This window comes from Lampetra fluviatilis, chromosome 24 (assembly GCF_964198595.1).
Source record: "Lampetra fluviatilis chromosome 24, kcLamFluv1.1, whole genome shotgun sequence".
Classification (NCBI taxonomy): Eukaryota; Metazoa; Chordata; class Hyperoartia; order Petromyzontiformes; family Petromyzontidae; genus Lampetra; species Lampetra fluviatilis.
Genome location: NC_136298.1, coordinates 10454118 through 10476887, shown reverse-complemented (window position 1 = coordinate 10476887; position 22770 = coordinate 10454118). Strand labels below are relative to the sequence as shown.

The 22770-nt window shown below is 45.6% G+C and overlaps 1 protein-coding gene and 1 long non-coding RNA gene across 2 annotated transcripts; one reads left to right on the top strand and one right to left on the bottom strand.

The window, feature by feature from the left end:
- Window positions 1–4550: 4550 nt before the first annotated feature.
- Window positions 4551–9508, bottom strand: LOC144941052 (uncharacterized). The gene is made up of 4 exons (XM_078867476.1): window positions 9388–9508; window positions 7426–9349; window positions 5659–5777; window positions 4551–4627 (listed from the first exon to the last, which is right to left on the bottom strand). The coding sequence occupies exons 1-4, from the start codon at window positions 9506–9508 to the stop codon at window positions 4551–4553; spliced, it is 2241 nt and encodes a 746-aa protein (XP_078723602.1).
- Window positions 9509–13122: 3614 nt separating this feature from the next.
- LOC144941253 (uncharacterized) lies at window positions 13123–14158 on the top strand. The gene is made up of 3 exons (XR_013639246.1): window positions 13123–13275; window positions 13898–13930; window positions 14082–14158. It is a non-coding gene; the product is annotated as an uncharacterized LOC144941253 (long non-coding RNA).
- Window positions 14159–22770: the final 8612 nt, after the last annotated feature.

Here is a 22770-nt window from a genome sequence, read left to right as displayed (position 1 = left end):
ATATTTTGCTACTGGCAAAGGAGGTTCCAATGGTATGAATGACAACGTCAACAACTTGCTGGCAGATGCCCCCCGGCAGGAGCGCGAAGGCCACTACCAAGCCCTCAAGCTGCAGCGGAAGGAGGCAGAAGGTAGAGGGCGCACGAGACGACCTGCAGAGAGCGCCACGTGGCCCCACTTCACTTTGGCCATCGACCACAACATCGCCAGCGGCAGGCGCTGCAATGTTGCTTAACTTATTGAGAGTCCAAGGGACACGTCCACTGATTTCATCCATCCACTCCATTGGAGTTTATTTGCTTGTGCTGTTCAACTATTTTTAATCGTGTACTTTGGTCATTAATACGTTGTTGATGCTGGAATGTAAACTGTTATTCTGTTTGTTGCAGACGAATATGACAATCTTAACGTGTGACGCGAGGACGGCACAGGCCTTGTGAGTACAGTATATTTTTCTGGGGTTATTTTGATTGTTCTATGCACTTAATACAACTCGCAGAGTTTAAGCCATACGATGCAAACAAATCAACAATTAAAATAGAGATAGAGGGAGGGGGGGAGCGTTTAGAGGACGAGCAGACAAAATGCCAGGGGGGGGGGGGGGAAGTAGGTGGGGCTGGGAGTGGGAGGCTGTAGAAAGCTGGCGATGCGGAAATGACGCCAACACCATGAATCCGTTAAGGTTTTACCTTGTTAAGAACATCCTTCCAATGATTGCTCAATTTGTATCCATCTTCTCGGTTGAAGTTACGTCTATGTTTATACATGTTTACAATTCAGTTGACTGTAATTCACTTGGTAAGGCCAAAGCAATGACAAAGTCGAACGCTGTCTCATAGTTGTTTGTACCGCACGCTGTGCCTCATTGTGTCCGCTAGGGGGCCCTGGCCACTCGTGCCCGTGAGGCGCCGTCTGGGCCTCCCAGCCCCAGCGGTGGCCCTCGGGAACGGCGGCCGTCGCTCGCATCTCCAGGGGATCTCGGCTGCTTCTTCCGGACCCAGCTTTAGTTTTCGTTGAGCACACAAGTGGTTTGTAGAGGCCAAAAGGTGTTTCAAAGGCAGTGGCTTGCTCGTGGCTCTTGATGTGAAGCGGTGGCGGGGTACACACCAAAAAATTACTCAACAAATAACTAAATTAATATTGTACGTAGTGATCATCGCCCCCTGCAGGCAGATTAATGCCTCAACACTCTTGCAAACGAGATGCTACTGGCATCTTGAGTTCTCAACAGGTTAATAATAAAATATGTAAAAATACTTAAAAAAACACGCTTTAATGAAATGTACTGTCCGAGCTGCCCCTCCCCCTGCCCCCTTCGCCCCTCCCCTCTTTCGACATTCCCCAACGTAAGGGACCGTGGTGATTTACAGCCAACGTGAGTTGAGCGTCGACAATTAAAGCCGTAAAAAATATATATTTTTAAATATCTGAAAATTTTTCAATGATAGAATATAGTATTGTCATCAGTATGACATACCTATACCAAGTTTGCAGTCGATACGACATTGGGAATACGGTTGAAATGGAGTTACAAGATTTTTGGATATGACAACACATACAGTAAGTTCAATAAAAACGTTTAAAAAGTTTTAAAATATATGTTTTGGATATTTTATGATAGAATATCGTGTTGTCATCAGTATGACATACTTATACGAAGTTTGCTGTCGATAGCACATTGGGAAGTGTGTAAAAATTGAGTTGCAAGATTTATTTTTTGAGGATACAACAGACGAAGTGAGTTAAATAAAAGCGTGTAAATAAATAAACCTGATCTTACAAAATCGCTGAATTGGCAACACGGGTGGTCAACCGCACAGTCGCGACTTTCTGAGATGTAGAGCCAATCACTGCACAGAATGCAATGTGATGACAATATGCACCTGCCTTGTCCTTACAAAAAGAATAAAGGGTAAATGAAATGCATTCTATCAGCGGTTCTCAACCGGTGGTCCGCGGACCCCTGGTGGTCGGTGAGGCTACTGCATGGGGTTCGCGGAAAATAAAAACAACATCCTCACCGAGGGAATTTCAAATAACTCGTGGCATGTGGTGGTCCGCGAAATGCTTGGAGGTTGAAAAAGGGTCCGCACACTGGAAAATGTTGGGAACCACTGCATTCAGTTAAACATTTTATCAATGTGATTTATATTACAGTGTACACATCCGCGTATACTAATTGTTCTCAAGTTACTAATTTCTAAATTTTGCCTGCTGATTTAATTATGTAACTCGTCAAACATGGGATGTAATAGTAGAGTAGAATAGGCATTACAGTATATCCGTGGTTGCCATCTGTGCCATTATTTGTCTTTGTACATCTGGGCTGGATTGCACTGCTGCCCTGAAACCTGTTTGGCCCAGGTGACGCTTCTAATGGAGACTTGATGTGTCAGTGGGTCCTTGCCTGGCCAAGTGAAGTTGTTGAGTACAATGCTAATTAATCAAACTATTGATGAATTTTTATTTGATTATTTTGTAGTTTTATAGCCGTAGAATTATTGTTTGATACTGATAAAACGTCGCTTTTCATTCTGCTGTACCTTAAAAAGCCATATATACCGTACAATAATTTTCAAATGTTTCAAGACAAGTTATTGACCTTGCTACTCCTGCTTGTCGTTAGTGGCAGGAGTGGCATCACACTGACTGCTTGGAAACATTCTGCTGAGTAGAGTCGCATTTGACCGTAACGTTAATATGTTTGCATGCAAAATGTTCGTGCATAGCAAATTAATCTTTTTTTATACTAATACCCTCAGTCTCGTGTATGCATCAACCATACTATAATGATGAAATATTCTTCAAGGTTTTTGCTATGCAAGTAGAATAGTGACTGCCTGTTGTGTGTAAGATAAGGCTGCATGGGAAGTATGTGCGGCACCAGGGGGAAACACAAGGGAAGGAAAGTAATTACCCTGCCCATTTCTGTTCATGATATTTTTATGAAAATTAAAGTTGACATTGTGAAATGACCACTTCATACGCATGTACCCAGCATGACAACGTGAAGCAGAAATGGCTGCGATGAAAGTGTTCATCTTTTATATTGGTAGAAACCATCGAACGGGCCATACCTCATCATTACAGAAGTGTGTTGCGGTACATGTCTCTTTATCGTAACACGTGGGATTTAATTTTACACCACATGATGCCAGTTTGTAATCTTGAGCAATTTACACGTATCTGTAAGTATCCACGAGTAATAATCTTGTTTTTGAAGTGAGAAATCCACCCCAGTGTCCCACAGTTGGCTCTGTGGTGGCTGCTTCGATTGGAATGGATCCAACGGGGAGCACATGAGATTGAATTTTACACCACATAATGGCAGTTGACAATATTGAGTAATTTACACATCTGTCTCGGCCTCGCTGTGTGCTGCGTTGCACCACAACCTGAGTAGATAACCTCGCGTCCAATAAACCCTCAGAGCTAGGGTAAACATCCGACTCCAAACGTCATTTATTGATTTTAACGAGGTAAAACTGGTAAGAAAACAGCACAGATACAACATCTGTTAATACCCGGAAACACCAACACAATGAATGAACACCACAGCATCATAACATTGTCTTAGATAACATGTTTCTAAACAATAGATCCTGGATGGACCAGGCCCTTACATTACCACTGAATAACTATACAAGAGCATACGCTGCTGTGTTACATAAAGGCACATCATGTATTCATCACACTGCACCCCAAATGTACAGTATTACACATAACACTAAATTGTGGATGAGATATTTCGTCATCCTTGCTCTCAGGATCGCAATATAGTTACTTGGGTACAAGTTTGACTCGACTTATTAAATTACAAGTAACATTCACAATAAGGAAAGTTGCAGGCTTCGTTGTTAACTAGGCCTCGTATTTATAATAACACTTTAACAGCATTATAAAGGCATTTACATAATTATAACGGTCATTCTAACATTATAACAGCATTGCCAATATTATAAGAACATAAACGAACTTACAGACAATGATTCTTAAAGTCCCACAATGTACAGTTACAGTTGTCTTCACTGGGACGCGATGTGTGCCGCCATTTTGAATTCTGTGTAACGGCAGACGCCAGCCTCATGGTTGAAAGACTGTCAAATCGTAACTTGCTGTTCACGTGACCAAACTCAACCTCAAAACAGGAAATTCCGGTGTACTCACACCCCCACTCCTGCCGTTGAGTAAAACACCTGCTGTGAGGCAGAACAGTTGATGTTAACGTAAGGGGGGTATACAATTGCGGCTGGCTTCACTGGGACGCAATGTGTGCCGCCATCTTAAATTATGTGTGTAATGGCCGACGCCCGCGTGGTTGAGCGGGAATCTTAAATCGCAACTTCCTGGTCACGTGACCAAAATTAGCATCAAAAACAGGAAATTCCTGTGTACATACTGCCCCCCCCCCCGCCACCTGCCGTGAGGCAAAACCCCTGCCGTGAGGCAGAACAACATCTGTAAGTATCCACAAGTAATAATCTTGTTTTTGAAGTTATAAATCCCACCCCAGTGTCTCAGAGTTTGAATGGATGCAACGGGGAGCAGCATCACCGGAGCTTTGGGTCAAACAGCAGCAAACAGCGTCCAGAGACGGGCTCTGACCTCATGACCAAGGAGGCAAATGCTGCACGGGTTGAGAAGTCCATTTTTGAGACTCCTCGACCTGTATGAATGAGCGATACACATTTTCCAAATGCTTTGCAGTTACTTTTCTGGAGCCGAGTATTTCCATGTAACATTGTTTTAGTTCTATGATGTTATTTACTTGATTTAAATTCACGTTTTGAGTTATTAACAATCCAGTATTAAGATGTGTTCTGTGCATATTTAACATTCGGTATATTGGAATAATCGCTGAAGGTTCGTAATCTTTCAGTTGTGTTCAAAAGCAGAAGTAAGTGCTATTCACACGGAATGCGATTTAATGAGAAATCCTTCTGGCTTGGGCTTCAAATATGAAGACGTGAAAACAAAACGCGTGGCTATTTAAATGCTCATCAGTCGTCATTGCCAGCTGTTATTACGGTCTTTCTGAATAGAAGTCTCCCACTATTAATGCAGCAATTGTGAAACAACGGACGGTCATGGTATTTGATAAAAAACGAAATCTGTATATTTTTTCGGTTATATTGTTCAACTTGATTCTGTAAAGCAAGTTGTAATTCTGCTTTGCTGTACTTAAAAAACCCAAATGACAAGCATTTATAATCTATTGGCTGTGCAAGGGAAGTTATGGAACTTGCTCTATATCCTGCAGTTGTTTACCAGCGAACCATTCACGTCATCCCTGTTCTGACTCAGATGGAGCGCACGCACAGAGGGTCTGGTAGTAGCAACAGTGACCGTGTGAGCAGAGAGAAGGGCCGGGTTTAGACGTCTTTACCCCCGGGACACCGAAGCAGAAAAGACCCAAGCCCCTTCTGACATTAAAACGTAAAAAATAACACTTAATGAAGCTAGTATTCATGTTATTTATTTCATTCTTTTTTCTATCTACGTGACTTTACCGAAAAAACCAGAGAGTATTCATTGTATTCTTGTTAAAACAATTATACATAATTAATAAAGTCATATTTCTGAATACAGATTTTGTTTGTTATATTTATTGGGCCTCTGGCGTTCTGGAGCCTGGACAAATGTTGCATCTCGCTGCACGCTGATGGGGCCCTGCGGCTCTGCTGAGCCTTGGGTCAAACAGCAGCGAGCCGCGTCCAGGCAGGGCCTCCGACTTCATGGCCAGGGAGGCGGATGGCGCATGGACGCACACCACCAGACTTGACGTGCACGGACGCGAATTGAACACGCACGTTCCAAATGGCGTCAGGCGACTCTTCTATACCCAAGCACGTTCATTGTTTTTAATGTTAGTTATGAATTCGTATTTTGTTCTAGGTCAATAAATTGCTGTTTGAGCACGATAACAGTGGTAACGTTTTTTTTTATTTATTTGGCGCTGAAACAGTCAAAGGAAGTGTGACCATGAAGTCGTGCTCTAGAGAGAGGCTGGGGTTTGGCGTGGGAGCTGTGGTTGGAAGTGAAACCTCAGCGAGCTGTGGGTGGGATGTCGCGACTCTTCAACTGAAGGCGGCAGCAGGAGCGACATAAAACGTGGTGCGTGCTGAGAACTGAGCAGACGGCGCCGTGGCTCTGAGCCATGGACACGGGGACGAGGAGGCGTGCGGTGTGGATGAGTGTTGTCATCTGCATCTTGTCCCGCATCAGTGAGTTATTATTCACGTGCTGTTATACACCACACTGTGTTTACGTACAATATGTACGTTCAACTTGTTGCGCACCATACATTTAAAAACCGTACCGGAGTGTTCAATATGTATAATTTGCCGTTTTGTCGTTTCACTTTTGAAGCGAGTGTTCATTTACAGACATCCGCCAGCAGGTATTTTGTTGCTGTGGGACAGGAAGTCACCTTGACGTGTGACAAAAACACACCAGGATGGACACAGCACGACAATCCCAATAACAGATCTGTCACCTGGCGGCGTGGTGAAGGCGGTGGAGCAGCCGAGATCGATTTAACAAACTTACGAGAGGCCAGGATAACAGCCACTGAAGATGATTATCAACATAGGTTTTCTATCCGAATCGCAAATGTGCAGCACAGTGACGCTGGGTTTTACAGTTGCCTTGAAAGGGAATTTGGAACCGAGAGTCTAACGATGGAAATTATCACAATGGAAGGTAAGGAAATGTGTTACACTATTTTGCACAAGCACCCTTCCTACACTTCAAAGTGAAATGCATGATTATTTGTCGTACATTTTTAATCGTGATATACTTTCATCACATTTCATCCGTGAAGAACAAGTTGTGGTTTAAACGCTGCAAGAGTTTACGCGAGGGTGATGCGTGGCGCTGGTACTGCACGTGACGAGCCCTTCCACTGCAATGCCACCGGTAGATTGTCCTCGCTGCCTCACGTCCTCTGCCTCACCGTGGCACTGCGACTCGTGGAGGTCACACGGCACAGACTTCCTATCGCTCCCACGTGGCATTGCACCGGGAGTCCTGTTCGGCGCTCTCCTAGCGAAGCCGCGCGTTTACTTGCAGGAGTGTCAGTGCAACAGGAGACGTTGGTACTGATGCGGGCCCCTCACACCGCCCCCTGTCACACAGCCCGTCAGGTCTCTGTGGTGAACGGGGACCGGTTACGAGTAGGGGTCGGCACGGTTTGAACCGACTCAAACTGGTTTCAAATTGAGCAAGCCAAACCAAACCAAACCAGCGACGACTGAACCAAACCAAACCAAAACCAAACCAAACTAAGCTAAACCAAACCTCTTGAGTTGGCTTGAACCGAAAAGATGCGCGGCAAACAATATTCGCATTCAATACAAATATCAAGTGTATTAATCGCTAATTTCTACGCAGGCTTTCTTCATATTGAGATTCACTAGCAAGTACTGGACGACGATGTCGTCCACAGCCATCTCCTCAAGCTTGGCACGCCCAATGTCCTTGAACGCAGTGTGGTAGTTCAATGGCAGTGAAACCCCAACACTAGGCAACATCCGCGCCCACGAGCGCACACACATCTCGGCCTTGAGTGTGCACTTGTGCAGGTTTGGTCGGTCGAGAAAGGAGCGCTTGGCGGCCGAGTTTGCTCTCTCGGAGGGCACGGACGACGCCGGGATAGTCAAATAGTCGAGGGCCACGCGTCGTAGGCGCGGGTACTTGCCGCCGTACAGCTTCCACCACTCGACGACGTCCATGCTCAGGTCCTGAGTCGGCTCAAGCAGGAAGCGGTCGACCTCGGAGGCGGCGCCGTCGTGAGCGTTGGGCGCGTAGACCATGTCAAAGAGGATGTTAATGCCCCCACGCGGCGCCGCCTTCGGCGCCGCGTCCGTCGTCAACGCTGGGTAGCGCTGGTTGAGAATGTCCGTCATCATGTCCTTGATATTGCTGTACTCGGTGCTCGAGGCCGCGGGCTTGGGGTGGCGCAGGTCGAGAAAGCGGGCGACGCGGCTTGGTTCGGACGAGAGAAGGTCGCTGTACTTGACCATGTAGTCGGAGATGGTCACGGTGGCCGAGCTCACGACCACATGAGGACTCGGGCGGTGGGTCATGCAGTGGCTCAAGAGAGCCTCCTGCGCCGTGATGGCGTTCGAGATGGTGCAGTACTCCTCGGCGCCCATGGCATCGGAGATGGCCGCCGGCTTCTCCAAGAACTGGCAGAGCAGCGCCGCCTGCTCCCACTGCTCGTCCGACAAGCCGGCCTGGCTCCGCGACCAGCCGGGCTCAAGGCAGATGGCGTCGATCACTTGGCGCTGCCTTAGCGACGCCGTGAGCATCACGTACGTGCTACCCCAACGTGTGACCACGTCGAGGCAAGGCGGCTGCAGCGGGCACTTGAGGTAGTGCCGCGCGAGCGACGTGTAGGCCGCCCTCTTCGTCTTGCTCTTGCGGATAGCGCCGAGCGTCGCGCGGAAGCTGCGCAGCAGTGTCTCGAACGCGCCGAATGAGGACTTGACGCCGAGGTTGACGCAGTGCGCGATGCACCGCAAGCAACACGTCGAGCGCAGGTTGCTCCCCTCGAGGAGCGTGAGGGACTTGGCGGATGCGACGGCGTCAGAACCGCTGTCGGTGACGACGGCGAGCAGGCGCGGCCACACGCCAAAGTCGTCGAGCAGCTCGTGCAGGCGCTGCGCCATGCGCTTGCCCACGCCTTCGCCCGGGGCCACCCAAAAGAAGTCAATGATGCAGTTGCACATGGAGAACGACGCCGGGTCCATCCAGTGGAGGGTGACCGAGAAGAAGCCGGTCATGGCGTCGTTTGTCCAACCGTCGTAGGTCAAGGAGACGCAAGAGCCAAAAGTAGTAAAGTACTGTAGCACGAGTAGCTTGAGGACGACATACATCTCGAGCATGCGGCGCTTGACCGTGCGCTCAGACTTGGGCTCGTAACCCGGGGCAGCTCGTTGAAGAAGAGTCGTAAAGGGATCCGATGTTACGTGTTTATGGCCTAGACCACTCGTCGCGATGTACTCGGCGACAAAGCTGTCCATGGCCTTGCTCGCGTGCGCTGACATGGGCGTGGCCATCTTGGACTGCACGAGCAAACCCTTCCCCGTCGGCGGCGACGTGACGACCGTGGGCGACTCGGGGTCGACGATCCCATGGGTCTTGAGATGCTTGATACGGGTGCCCGAGGAGGTGGAGCCCGCGTACTGGAGGGTGCAGATCTTGCAGGTCCGGCTCTGCACGTCGCCCGCGGCCTGGCTCGTCTCAAAGTACTCGTCGTGCCACAGCGCTCGGGACACACGGGCCTCTTGGGCTTGGGCTGCGTCGCGGTCTGCAGCGCTGCGGCGCCGAGGGTGCGCATGAGGCTCTGCCGCGTGTCGCCGCGCGTGGCGTCCGGGCTCTCACGTTCGCTCGCCATCGGCTCCTCGTCGCTACCGGCGTGTTTGGTCTCTTCCACGTCGTGGATGAGATACCTTGTGATGCTGGAGCCGCCGGGGATGGCGCCGTCTTGAGCCGCTCGAGCCATGGAGATGCAATTGCAAAGTGAATTCGCAGGCAAAGGCAACTACAGCATGTCCTTTCGTGTCGCCTTTACAACCAACCAAACTAGTTTGAGCCGGTTCCACCCTGTCCGAGCCAAACCGAGTCGGTTTTCGTAGCCCCAAACCAAACCGAACCCGTTCAAACAGAGCCAAACCAAACCGATTTGGTTCGGTTCAAACCGCGGTTTGGTGGTTTGAGCCAAACCGTGCCGACCCCTAGTTACGAGTCGCCCAAACTCGCTGCGCGTCGCTGCTGTGGTCTCGTCCACAAGAGGAGTAGTGGAGGAGTCTGGAGTACGGAGTCACTGCTGATGTCTGAGTTTGTTTTACTGCTTTTGCTTTCTTTAGTTTCAGCCAACCCACTCCGCTCTGTGACAGAAGGAGAGACTGTCACATTGACCTGTCTCATCTCAAACAGTGCCGATGGAACAGGTCTGGTTTGGTATCATGGTGACACTTACATTGACAAAGGCAATCAGCTGACACTGAACAAAGTAAAACGAATTCAACAGGGGGAATGGAAATGTGTTCTACAATCCCAGCACAGCCGTCCCTTTGCCTCGTACAAACTGGAGTTTAGATCAACTGGTAAGTGTCCTGTTAAATGTATTTAAATGTCACGTTATTAACTCACGTGATGAGTTATTACATTGAATTTTAATCTGTACAAAGCAACAAATACATGTTTACATTTAGTATATGTTTTGATAATGATTGTGCATTGGTTAATTTACTGCTGTTTATTTTTTAGGAAGTGATGTTGGGCAGGCACCCGCAATGAAGAAATATTTCATACACGAGGGTGGGAAGGTCACTTTGTCATGTGATGAATCTGATCCTGGATTTAAGTGGAAAGATCATTCACAGCTGTCACGCGCTGTCACTTGGAAATGGAGATCGCATGATGGCACAACAAAGGGTTCTGATCAGAACCTACAAGATCCACCGCAATCGTCTTCTTATACAGATCAGTTTCCTTTAACATTGTCGAAAGTTACGTTTTCATGTGGTGGGGTTTACACATGTGAGTTTACTGGCTACTATAGGATAGGCACCCTCACAATGGAACTGATCACAATCAAAGGTAAGATAATATTAAGTCATAGAATATAAATTTTCATTCAAAATTAAAATTAAATCATTTTCATTATATTTCATTTTCATTAAAAATGAAAACGTATATTTACATATATTTAGATATACATTTATTTATGTAAATTATATGAAATGAAAATGTATATATTCTACGTATATATTCTATTTATATTTAATTTTCATTAAAAATGAAAATTTATATATATTTATATATAAATTTATATATATAAATTATATAAAATGAAAATTTATATATTCTACGTATTAACACGTTTCAGGATCTTATTAAAATGAAATGTCGGACAGTATTGTTCATGATTGTGACGTAAATGCCGGAGTGAGTTTATGTTCACATGAACGATTGTTACTGCTGCTGCACATACAAGCTGTCATTTCTGTAGCATTCAGCATTGGATGCGCATCATCTGATTCTCATTGCCCATCATGCCATCGCCCTTGCAGATGAAAGCCTAATTGTTTTATCATGTAAACGGTCGTGTCACAGCCACATTCACGTGGAAATATTCCCGTGTTTTTTACTTGCGGAACTAAAAATGTTGTTGCACTGGTATTACTTTCACTTGTTATATTACAGTAATGGAGTCCAAATGATTGAAGAGACATATCATGCAATAGATAATGTATAGAGTAATTACTTATATTTACACAATATTTCATGCTAATTAAAACAGGTTTAGTTTTTTTCAAGTTGCGATATGGAGAGTTCACGTGAGAATTCCGAGTAGCGCTGCTGCTATTGACCATTCAGAGTCCTGCTGTGAGTTCACGTTCACAATCAGGTTTAGGTCGAGGGATTTGGGTTTAGACAATTCCTGGGGGACAGTGCTTCTCGTGATCAGTGGCCACGTGGTCTCCTCTTCACCCCTTCACCATCCCCACCCTGGAGTCTCTGTGCTCCGCTGCTGTAATCACGAGTAGAGGAGCAGTGCAGGAGGCATTCCATGATCTCAACTGCGCTGTGAGAACTCCAGGCTCCTATCTCCTGGAATCTTATCACAGTTGTGGATTCCACGTGACCAGGGATAAGCCATACCTCAAACTTCAGAATGATTTGTACTCTAGTTTGCAGAGGTGTGGACTCGAGTCATGTGACTTGGACTCGAGTCAGACTCGAGTCATGAATTTGATGACTTGCGACTCGACTTGGACTTGCATAACAATGACTTTGTCCCACCTATGAGATGTGGACTCGAGTCATGTGACTTGGACTCGAGTCAGACTCGAGTCATGAATTTGATGACTTGCGACTCGACTTGGACTTGCATAACAATGACTTTGTCCCACCTCTGCTAGTTTGACCTGTGATTTTGAATCAATGCGTCGTAAATATTGTTTTTTTGTTTCGTGTTCTTTAGTTTTGTCCAACACATCGGACACCGTAGCAGAAGGAGAGAGCATCAGTCTGACCTGCCAGCTCTCTAACGACTCCTATGCACACATGGTCAGATGGATTCACAATGGGATTGAGATCAGCCATCAAAGCAGCCTCGTGTTGGTGAAAGTGAAGGCTGCTCATAGTGGGTTGTGGAAGTGTTCCCTGAAAGGGGAGAGTGGAGAAATCTTAGAGGTAGCGTACAATTTGAACGTGCGGAAAAATGGTAAGTACACATCTCACCATACTTCAGTTTCATCATAAAAACATTGCCATCACATACTGAACATAAATACTCTGATCAAGTGTGTTATATATATAAACTGCAGTAATTGCCATCATTCTAAATTAAAAATGAAATGAATACACATGAAAGAAGACTCCAGCCCTTTTCTTCATCCACAAGGTAAGTAAGGTCTTTATTTCACGGCACGGGTCCACACCTTCCTTCTCGTTCTCTCTCCCGCAAAGCCCCGAAATCCAAACTCCAACTCCCTCTTTTAACCTCTTCCTGGCTCCGCACCTCGTCGCACTCCGTCTCCACCAATCGTCACTTCTCTTACCCTCACCTGGCCTAACCATCCCACCTGACGCTCACACAACCCTCCAGTTCTTTTCCCTTCTGAACGTTCAGGACAATCCCCTTGCTCCCCGTGCCCTCACCAATCAGAGCGTGGAGTGTTTACTCCAGCCTGCTTGATTACTCCGTCCCAGGGATCGTGTGGGACTCTCACTACACACATCGGACATAAATTTAAATTGACTTAAGTAATTTGTAAGCTCAACACAATTGCCATGCTTATACCTTCAGGTGCAATGTATGTAGCTGTATTGTGGCATCCTGCAGTTGTCTGTTTGGTAATGAAACCATTGTTTTAACACGATCTGCAGGTGCACACCAAAACGCACCTCGGAATTTCGCGGCTCAAATTGGTGAAGGAATCACGTTGCCCTGCACCGAGTCTGACCCTGGGTTTGAGTGGAGGAGCTCCTCCACTGAGTCTCGTTCGGTCACCTGGTACTGGAGGCCACGTGGTGACAGCACAGTCCGTACGATACTCGCGGCTCACCCAGCCGGACCTCACGCTGCATTCAGTTCCCACCTCAACTCCCACGTAAACATATCGTCCTCCGCTTTTGACGACGACGACTTCTCTCTGACCATCTCAGTGGTGAATGAAAGTTCTGCAGGTGTCTACACTTGTCAGCTGACAGGATATTATCGGTCAGGGAGTCTGATGTCGGAACTGTTTACAACACAAGGTACAATACTTTCCTTTTAATAACCTAAAACAAAACACTTGACATTATTTTGTACGTTCTATATTAAATCTATAATCAGTGGCGGCTCCTGCAAAATCTCTCAGGGGGGGCAAATGTCTGGATGATTGATAAGGATAAGGTCCACCCATGCAAAGGCAACTTCACTTCTTTAATATTAATGAAAAATAAATTGACTCTTACAATACATCTTGTTTGTTTCTATCTCACTATTATTACAATCCACTCAGTTTATTTTATTAAAGATTCCACTAGGTGGCGACAAGTAATATTGTTGACTGAAACGTGCTTACGTATGATGACGTAAGCACGTTAGTGCCAGCCCTCCCGGAAGCCATAGAGAATGCATTGCAGCGCCCGCCGTTCGAAAAAAAACATCTTTGAATGTAAGTCTATGGGACCACTCTGGGCGATTCTCAGCCGGAGTGAAATCGCCCAAAAAGAGGCGGTACTCCACAGAACGTGACATGACGCTGATTGGACTATATCCAGAGGCACAGTAACGGCTGAGATTGGTGGTGCGTCGCCCAATCGCCCTAATGAAGAAACCGCCCTGTCTATAATGTTTGAATGATCATTACTCTCTTTCAATGTTAACTTGCAGATCAGGAAAGTGAATTTAAAGCAACAGCTCTTGGTATGTCATACTACGCAGCTGTGAAACACATTTGAGTAAATGTCACCACACTACTTTAAAAAATTGTGCAAACAAAACTGTATTTGTTTCCTTAAACTTTTTCCTCATCTCATCGGTTCTTGCAGTTTTCATATTTTGCATTTCGCATTAGTGCCAGGGGCATCTCCGTACGTGTTGGTGGCTGTTGGAGTGGTGCTGGCTGTGCTTCTCTCTGCTGGAGCTGCTGTTGTTGCTGTGTTGGGCTACAGAAGAAGGAAGCTCAATGCAGGTCATTGGCACCACCCACCACTCAACAACCAAACAGCATTCCTCACACTGAACCCCGTTCACCCAACACACGTTGCGTAGCTCCCTTAAGGGTCACTACAACCGCATATCATTTCATTAATGGAGGAGGGGGTTACCTCTTGGCTGGGATCGCTGTTGATGTCGGCATTGCTGCGGTGTCTCTATGTGTGGCTGTCAGCCTTGTGTGCTACACACAGCATCAGGTGGGAGACCATCCACACGCCACTGCCAGCCATGCCTCCTCCTAGCAGGGGAAACAGCTCTCGTTTATTATGACCCAGCCGATAGCCACTTGAGAATCTGCCATTGAGACCCGTGTATACCGTCTATGTGTAAATGTTGGTAAACTTTTTAAGACTTCTGGACAATGGAAGAAAACGCACTATTAAAATGCGTGCCAGAATAAAATGAAACGTTTGGTATTCAAAAGAAATTCAGTAACGTGTGCTGACCACCACATTTATAATAGTATGTGGTCTGTGTGTTCAGAGGTAAACCACACCTTTTGTTTTGAAAAGTATATTTATTTTTTGTGGAAATAACACTCGTTCAGTTTGGCTAACTCTATGCGAGACAAAATGTTAATCCTTGGTTTAATTTCGATTCAATTAAAGACACTATTTCATATTCTTAGCAGAGTCTCAGCCAGAGCAAGACAGTGCTTATCAAGCATTGAACTTGCAATCGATGATGAGGGATGGTAAGTTTCCGCATTTATGCGGCACTATTTTCCTCCCATATTCAAAACACACTAACTTCACAGTGGCCAGACATCCTTTTGCAGGACGCACTTGAAAAATAGTCTTGAGATTCAGGCTTCCCAGGATACATTAATAGCGTAAAAACTTCAATATCCTTTGATCTATACGCTTTGTACCATTAAAGGTTCACAGTTTTGTTTAAACGTCAGATTCAATGAAACCATACCCATGTTATTTGAAGATTTCCTGATAACTACATTGAATAAATAGTTCATGAAGTTGACAGTGAAGCACAGGCTACTGTAGTGCAGGCAACAGAGCAAAAACAAGAACACGCGTTGTGACCATTGATGCCTTCGCCTCCTCACGTTCGCTAATGGGTCGAGAGGAGTGGCATCGCCGTGAAGTCCACAGTGGAGTTTTTGTTTCACGACAGGTCCTGATCCACAGCGAGAAAGCGACTATGGAGTGCTGGAATCGCCATCGGTGACCAACAATGGTAGTAGCTGTCATTTGTTCACGCGTCGCTATGTCACGCACTTTGTGACGACGAGGATGTCTGCTGTCACGTAACACTTGCGATCGTCAACTGAAGTCAGATGGCGCCTATGAATTGCAACGTATTAATTGCAATGTATTAATTGCAACGTATACATTACGACGTATAAATTACGACCCATAAATGACGACGTATAAAATACGACCTATATATTACGTTTAAATTACAACGTATAAATTACGAAATAAATTACAACGATAAATTGTTTTGTTACCCTTTTATCTGGAAATTGTTTTTTTTACCCACCTTTTATCTGGCCAGATAAAAGGGGGTTAAAAAACCAATTATAATATTTTGCTACTGGCAAAGGAGGTTCCAATGGTATGAATGACAACGTCAACAACTTGCTGGCAGATGCCTCCCGGCAGGAGCACGAAGGCCACTACCAAGCCCTCAAGCTGCAGCGGAAGGAGGCAGAAGGTAGAGGGCGCACGAGACGACCTGCAGAGAGCGCCACGTGGCCCCACTTCACTTTGGCCATCGACCACAACATCGCCAGCGGCAGGCGCTGCAATGTTGCTTAACTTATTGAGAGTCCAAGGGACACGTCCACTGATTTCATCCATCCACTCCATTGGAGTTTATTTGCTTGTGCTGTTAACCTATTTTTTAATCGTGTACTTTGGTCATTAATACGTTGTTGATGCTGGAATGTAAACTCTTATTCCGTTTGTTGCAGACGAATATGACAATCTTAACGTGTGATGCAAGGACGGCACGGGCCTTGTGAGTATAGTATATTTTTCTGGGGTTATTTTGATTGTTCTATGAAATTAATACAACTCGCAGAGTTTAAGCCATACGATGCAAACAATTCAATTTTAAAGACAGCGTTTAGAGGACGAGCAGACAAAATGGAGATGCAGAGATGAAGACAACACCATAAGGCAGTTAAGGTTTTACCTGGTTAAGAACATCCTTCCAATGATTGCTCAATTTGTATCCATCTTCTCGGTTGAAGTTACGTCTATGTTTATTTATGTGTCCACCTCAGTTGACTGTAATTCACTTGGTAAGGCCAAATCAATGACAAAGTCGACCCGCTGTCTCATAGTTGTGTTTGTACCGCACGCTGTGCCTCATTGTGTCCGCTAGGGGGCCCTGGCCACTCGTGCCCGTGAGGCGCCGTCTGGGCCTCCCAGCCCCAGCGGTGGCCCTCGGGAACGGCGTCCGTCGCTCGCATCTCCAGGGGATCTCGGCTGCTTCTTCCGGACCCAGCTTTAGTTTTCGTTGAGCACACAAGTGGTTTGTAGAGGCCAAAGGGTGTTTCAAAGGCAGTGGCTTGCTCGTGGCTCTTGATGTGAAGCGGTGAGGGGGGGGATAACAAAACCACAATCGCTTAGCCCACTTACAGGTGACGCTTGGACGTCCAGCATCAGCCGCCATGGTGTCTCTGCCAAAGGCAATATCTACATCAGGGCCACTTAGGAACATCGAAATGAATGTTTCCCACAAGGCCAGCACGCATTTTTTGTCGTTCTAAATACCTTTTCACTTAAGATGGTCTTGGTTTCTTACGTCAAAATTTTCCACCCTACGAAGTTGCCTCCTTCACCATGACACATCTGTGCCTGCTCACGATTATTTTGTAGTTTTATAGCCGTAGAATTATTGTTTGATACTGCTAAAAAGTCGCTTTTCATTCTGCTGTACCTTAAAAAGCCATATATACCGTACAATAATTTTCTAAATGTTGCAAGACAAGTTATTGAACTTGCGACTCCTGCTTGTCGTTAGTGGCTGGAGTGGCACCACACTGACTGCTTGGAAACCTTCTGCTGAGTAGAGTCGCGTTTGACCGTAACGTTAATATGTTTGCATGCAAAATGTTCGTGCATAGCAAATTAATATTTTTTTTATACTAATACCCTCAGTCTCGTGTATGCATCAACCACACTATAATGATGAAATATTCTTCAAGGTTTTTGCTATGCAAGTAGAATAGTGACTGCCTGTTGTGTGTAAGATAAGGCTGCATGGGACGTATGTGCAGCACCAGGGGGAAACACAAGGGAAGGGAAGTAATTACCCTGCCCATTTCTGTTCGTGATATTTTTATGAAAATTAAAGTTGACATTGTGAAATGACCACTTCATACGCAAGTACCCAGCCTGACAACGTAAAGCAGAGATGGCTGCGATGAAAGTGTTCATCTTTAATTTTGGTAGAAACCATCAAATGGGCCATGCCTCATCATTACAGAAGTGTAACATATGGTCTAAAAGTAAACATTCACCTGTCAATGTGATGCGATACTTGTCCCTTTATCGTAACACGTGGGATTGAAATTTACACCACATAACGGCAGTTGACAATATTGAGTAATTAACACCTATGTAAGTATCCACGAGTAATAATCTTGTTTTTGAAGTGAGAAATCCACCCCAGTGTCCCACAGTTGGCTCTGTGGTGGTTGCTGCTATTGAATGGATCCAACGGGGAGCAGCATCACCTGAGCCTTGGGTCAAACAGCAGCAAATAGCGTCCAGAGACGGGCTCTGACCTCATGACCAAGGAGGCAAATGCTGCACTGGCTGAGAAGTCCATTTTTGAGACTCCTCGACCTGTATTAATGAAAGATACACATTTTCCAAATGCTGTGCAGTTACTTTTATGGAGCCGAGTATTTCCATGTAATATTTTTTTAGTTCGGTGATATTATTTATTTGATTTAAATCCAGTCTTAATATGGTTTTGTGCATATTTAACATTCAAAATATTGGAATTATCTGTTATGGTTCGTAATCTTTCAGTTGTGTTCAAAAGCAGAAGTAACAAAGTGTACTGTGCTCTTCACACGGAATGCGATTTAATGAGAAATCCTTCTCGCTTGGGCTTCAAATATCAAGACGTGCAAACAAAACGCGTGGCTATTTAAATGCTCATCAGTAATTTCCAGCTGTGATTCGTGTCTCTCTGAAACGGAGTCTTCCACTATAAATTCAAGTTGTAATAGAGTCTTATTGTGTGAATGGGTATTTACCAGAGGTGGGACAAAGTCATTGTTATGCAAGTCCAAGTCGAGTCGCAAGTCATCAAATTCATGACTCGAGTCTGACTCGAGTCCAAGTCACATGACTCGAGTCCACATCTCATAGGTGGGACAAAGTCATTGTTATGCAAGTCCAAGTCGAGTCGCAAGTCATCAAATTCATGACTCGAGTCTGACTCGAGTCCAAGTCACATGACTCGAGTCCACACCTCTGGTATTTACCTTGTGAAACAAGGACTGGTATTGTATTTGCTACAAACGGAATCTGTATTTTTATTCGGTTATATTGTTCAACTTGATGTTCTAAAACAAGTTGTAATTCTGCTTTGTTGTACTTAATAAACCCAAATGACATGCAATGGGACTTGTTCCATCTGCTTGTAGTGCTCTTTACCAGCGAACCATCACGTCATCCCTGTTTTGACTCATATGGAGAACACGCACAATAGTCGCAACAGTGACCATGTTAGCAGGGAGAAGGGCCGGGTTTAGATGTCTTTACCCCCGGGACACCGGATCAGAGAAGACCTCCCTCCCCTTCTGACATTAAAACAACGTAAGAGATAACACTTAATGAAGCTAGAATTGGTCATGTTATTCTTGTTAAAACAATTATACAGAATTAATAAAGTCATATTTCTGAATACAGATTTTGTTTGTTATATTTATTGGGCCTCTGGCGTTCTGGAGCCTGGACAAATGTCCCATCTCGCTGCACGCTGATGGGGCCCTGCGGCACTGCTGAGCCTTGGGTCGAACAGCAGCGAGCCGCGTCCAGGCAGCGCCTCCGACTCCATGGCCAGGGAGGCGGATGGCGCATGGACGCACACCACCAGACTTGACGTGCACGGACGAGAATTGAACACGCACGTTCCAAATGGTGTCAGGCGACTCTTCTATGCCAAGCACGTTCATGGTATTTAATGTTAGTTACGAATTCGTATTTTATTTTGGTAAATAAATTGCTTTCAGAGCACGATAACAGTGCTAACGTTTTTTTTATTTGACGCTGAAACAGTAAAAGGAAGTGTGACGATGAATTCGTGCTTTAGAGAGAGGCTGGGGTTTGGTGTGGGAGCTGTGGTTGGAAGTGAAACCTCAGCGAGCTGTGGGTGGGATGTCGCGACACTTCAACTGAAGGCGGCTGCAGGAGCGACATAAAACGTGGTGCGTGCTGAGAACTGAGCAGACGGCGCCGTGGCTTTGAGCCATGGACACGGGGACGAGGAGGCGTGCGGTGTGGATGAGTGTTGTCATCTGCATCTTGTCCAGCATCGGTGAGTTATTATTCACGTGCTGTTATACACCGCACTGTGTTTACGTACAATATGTACGTTCAACTTGTTTCGCACCGTACATTTAAAAACCGTACCGGAGTGTTCAATATTTATAATTTGACGTTTTGTCGTTTCACTTTTGAAGCGAGTGTTCATTTACAGGCATCCTCCAGAGAGTATTTTGTTGCTGTGGGACAGAAAGTCACCTTGACGTGTGACAGAAACACTCCAGGATGGACACAGCACGACAATCCCAATATCAGATCTATCACCTGGCGGCGTGGTGAAGGCAGTGGAGCAACCGAGATCGATTTAACAAACTCACGAGAGGCCAGGATAACATTCACTAAGGATGTTAATCAACATAGCGCTTCTATCCGAATCGCAAATGTGCAGCACAGTGACGCTGGGTTTTACAGTTGCCTGGTTGAAAGGTGGAAATTATCACAATGGAAGGTACGGAAATGTGTTACACTATTTTGCACAAGCACCCTTCCTACACTTCAAAGTGAAATGTATGATTATTTGTTGTACATTTTTAATCGTGATATACTTTCATCACATTTTATCCGTCAAGATCAAGTTGTGGTTTAAACGCTGCAAAGAGTTGACACGAGGGTGATGCGTCTCGCTGGTACTGCACGTGACGAACCCTTCTACTGCAATGCCACCGGTAGATTGTCCTCGCTGCCTCACGTCCTCTGCCTCACCGTGGCACTGCGACTCGTGGAGGTGACACGGCACAGACTTCCTATCGCTCCCACGGTGGCATTGCACCGGGAGTCATGTTTAGCGCTCTCCTACCGAAGCCGCGCGTTTACTTGCAGGAGTGTCAGTGCAACAAGAGACGTTGGTACTGATGCAGGCCCCTCACACCGCCCCCTGTCACACAGCCCGTCAGGTCTCTGTGGTGAACGGGGACCGGTTAGGTGTCGCCCAGACTCGCTGAGCGTCGCTGCTGTGGTCTCGTCCACAAGAGGAGTAGTGGAGGCGTCTGGAGCACGGAGTCACTGCTGATGTCTGAGTTTGTTTTACTGGTTTTGCTTTCTTTAGTTTCAGCCTACCCATCCCGCTCTGTGACAGAAGGAGCGACTGTCACATTGAAGTGTGACATCTCAAACAGTGCCTATGTACAAAGTATTGTTTGGACTCACGGTCGCATTGAGATGAACAAAGGCAATTCTGTGCTGACATTACACAAAGTCAAACGATGTCAAGAGGGAGCATGGACATGTGGTGTAAAACCCCAAACTGACCAAGCCTCTGCTTCTCTCGATTTGAAAGTCTCATCACAGAGTAAGTGTATTCAGGGATTGATTTCAGCTGGAGCTGTCTGGGGTTGATCCCTGGAAAATATTTATCCCCTTCTCTACCTTTTGCTATCCCCGTCAGTTGGGGGAAGGCGTGGGGGGGGGGTCCAGGGGTTTGGGCAGCCCCAGAAATGTTAAAAAAAAAATGACACCCTCGGTGAATTTAATTTCACACGTGATATTTTAAATATATGCTTAATTTGTATTACCAATGCAATCAGTATATTATAGATGTGATGAATATGATGTATGTGGTGCATCCCCTGTGGAGGTGTAATAACTTAAAGTATCATTAAAATTGTCAAATATTTGTCCGTAATTTCAATGTTTAAAGTGTAATAATTTCTCTCTTTTCTTATATTTTTGTAGATGTTTGTGAAGTAAAGGAACCTGCTCCCAGAAAGTATTTTGTTTCTGTGGGCCAGACGGCCATTTTGCCATGCGTTGAATCTGATCCAGAGTTTAAATGGAAAGATCACCCTTCCTCTGACCGGGCTGTGATCTGGAAATGGGAGAGGCAGGGTAGTGGCAGCCCAACGATTGTCCAGTATCCTAAGCAAACTGGTCAATGGACTAGAGATGTATCGAAAAATACCGCTATACCACTGGTTTACAGAATAACAGCATTGGAGTCTGCTTTTGATCAAGACAACTTCTCTATTCAAATCTCAAACGTGCAATACAGTGATGCTGGGCTCTATATTTGCCACTTTGCTGGCTACTTTAGAACAAGCAGCTTAACAAGAGAACTGATCACAATGCAAGGTAAATGATATTTTACTGTTTTGCACAAGCATATGCACTTAAATATGAAAGTGGAATGCATTTCATTATTCATAGTGTACGATTTTTTATTAATAGTCCATGAATGTTGATGGCTGTAATGAGTTTAGTAAAGCATAAAACACACTGCTGCAATTGCCCATTATGAATTCTTCCAACGTGATAGCACCGCACGTCCGAGGAATCTCACGAGACTGACGATTGTACCACGATCCATGGAGATGGCAACCCAGGCTTCCCATGGCACTCGCACTGGCGTCACATCCACAGCCATCGCCCGTGACATTCTGCCTGTGGTGTAGTGCAGCCACATGTTTTCCAGCACACCTGTGAACAGAAAAATCTCCTGCTGATGCAGACCTATCGTACTCACATTGACAGAGCTCTGTGGTGAACGGGGACCGTTTAGGAGTCGCCCAGACTCGCTGAGCGTCGCTGCTGTGGTCTCGTCCACAAGATGAGTAGTGGAGAAGTCTGGAGCACGGAGTCACTGCTGATGTCTGAGTTTGTTTTACTGCTTTTGCTCTCTTTAGTTTCAGCCAATCCACCCAGCTCTGTGAAAGAAGGAGAGAATGTCACATTGACCTGTCTCATCTCAAACAGTGCCTATGGAACAGGTCTGGTTTGGTATCATGGCGACACTTACATTCACCAAGGCAATCGGCTGACACTGAACAAAGTAAAACGATCTCAACAGGGAGAATGGAAATGTTTTCTACAAAAGCAGCAAAACAGTCCCTTTGCCTCGTACAAATTGGAGTTTACATCAACTGGTAAGTGTCCTGTTAAATGTATTTAAATGTACTGTTATTACCTGACGTGTTGAGTTATTACATTGAATTTTAAAATGTCCAATGCAACAAATACACGTTTACATTTAGTATATGGTTTGATAATTAGTGTGCATTGGTTAATTGACTGCTTGTTTTA

Coding starts and splice junctions, on each gene's coding strand:
- LOC144941052 (XM_078867476.1), bottom strand. CDS start 9,508: ATGGCTCGAGCGGCTCAAGACGGCGCCATCCCCGGCGGCTCCAGCATC. Junction 9,350..9,387: donor GGAGCCGATGGCGAGCGAAC/GTGAGAGCCCGG, acceptor GACACGCGGCAG/AGCCTCATGCGCACCCTCGG. Junction 5,778..7,425: donor GTGGACGACATCGTCGTCCA/GTACTTGCTAGT, acceptor GTGCACGTCAAG/TCTGGTGGTGTGCGTCCATG.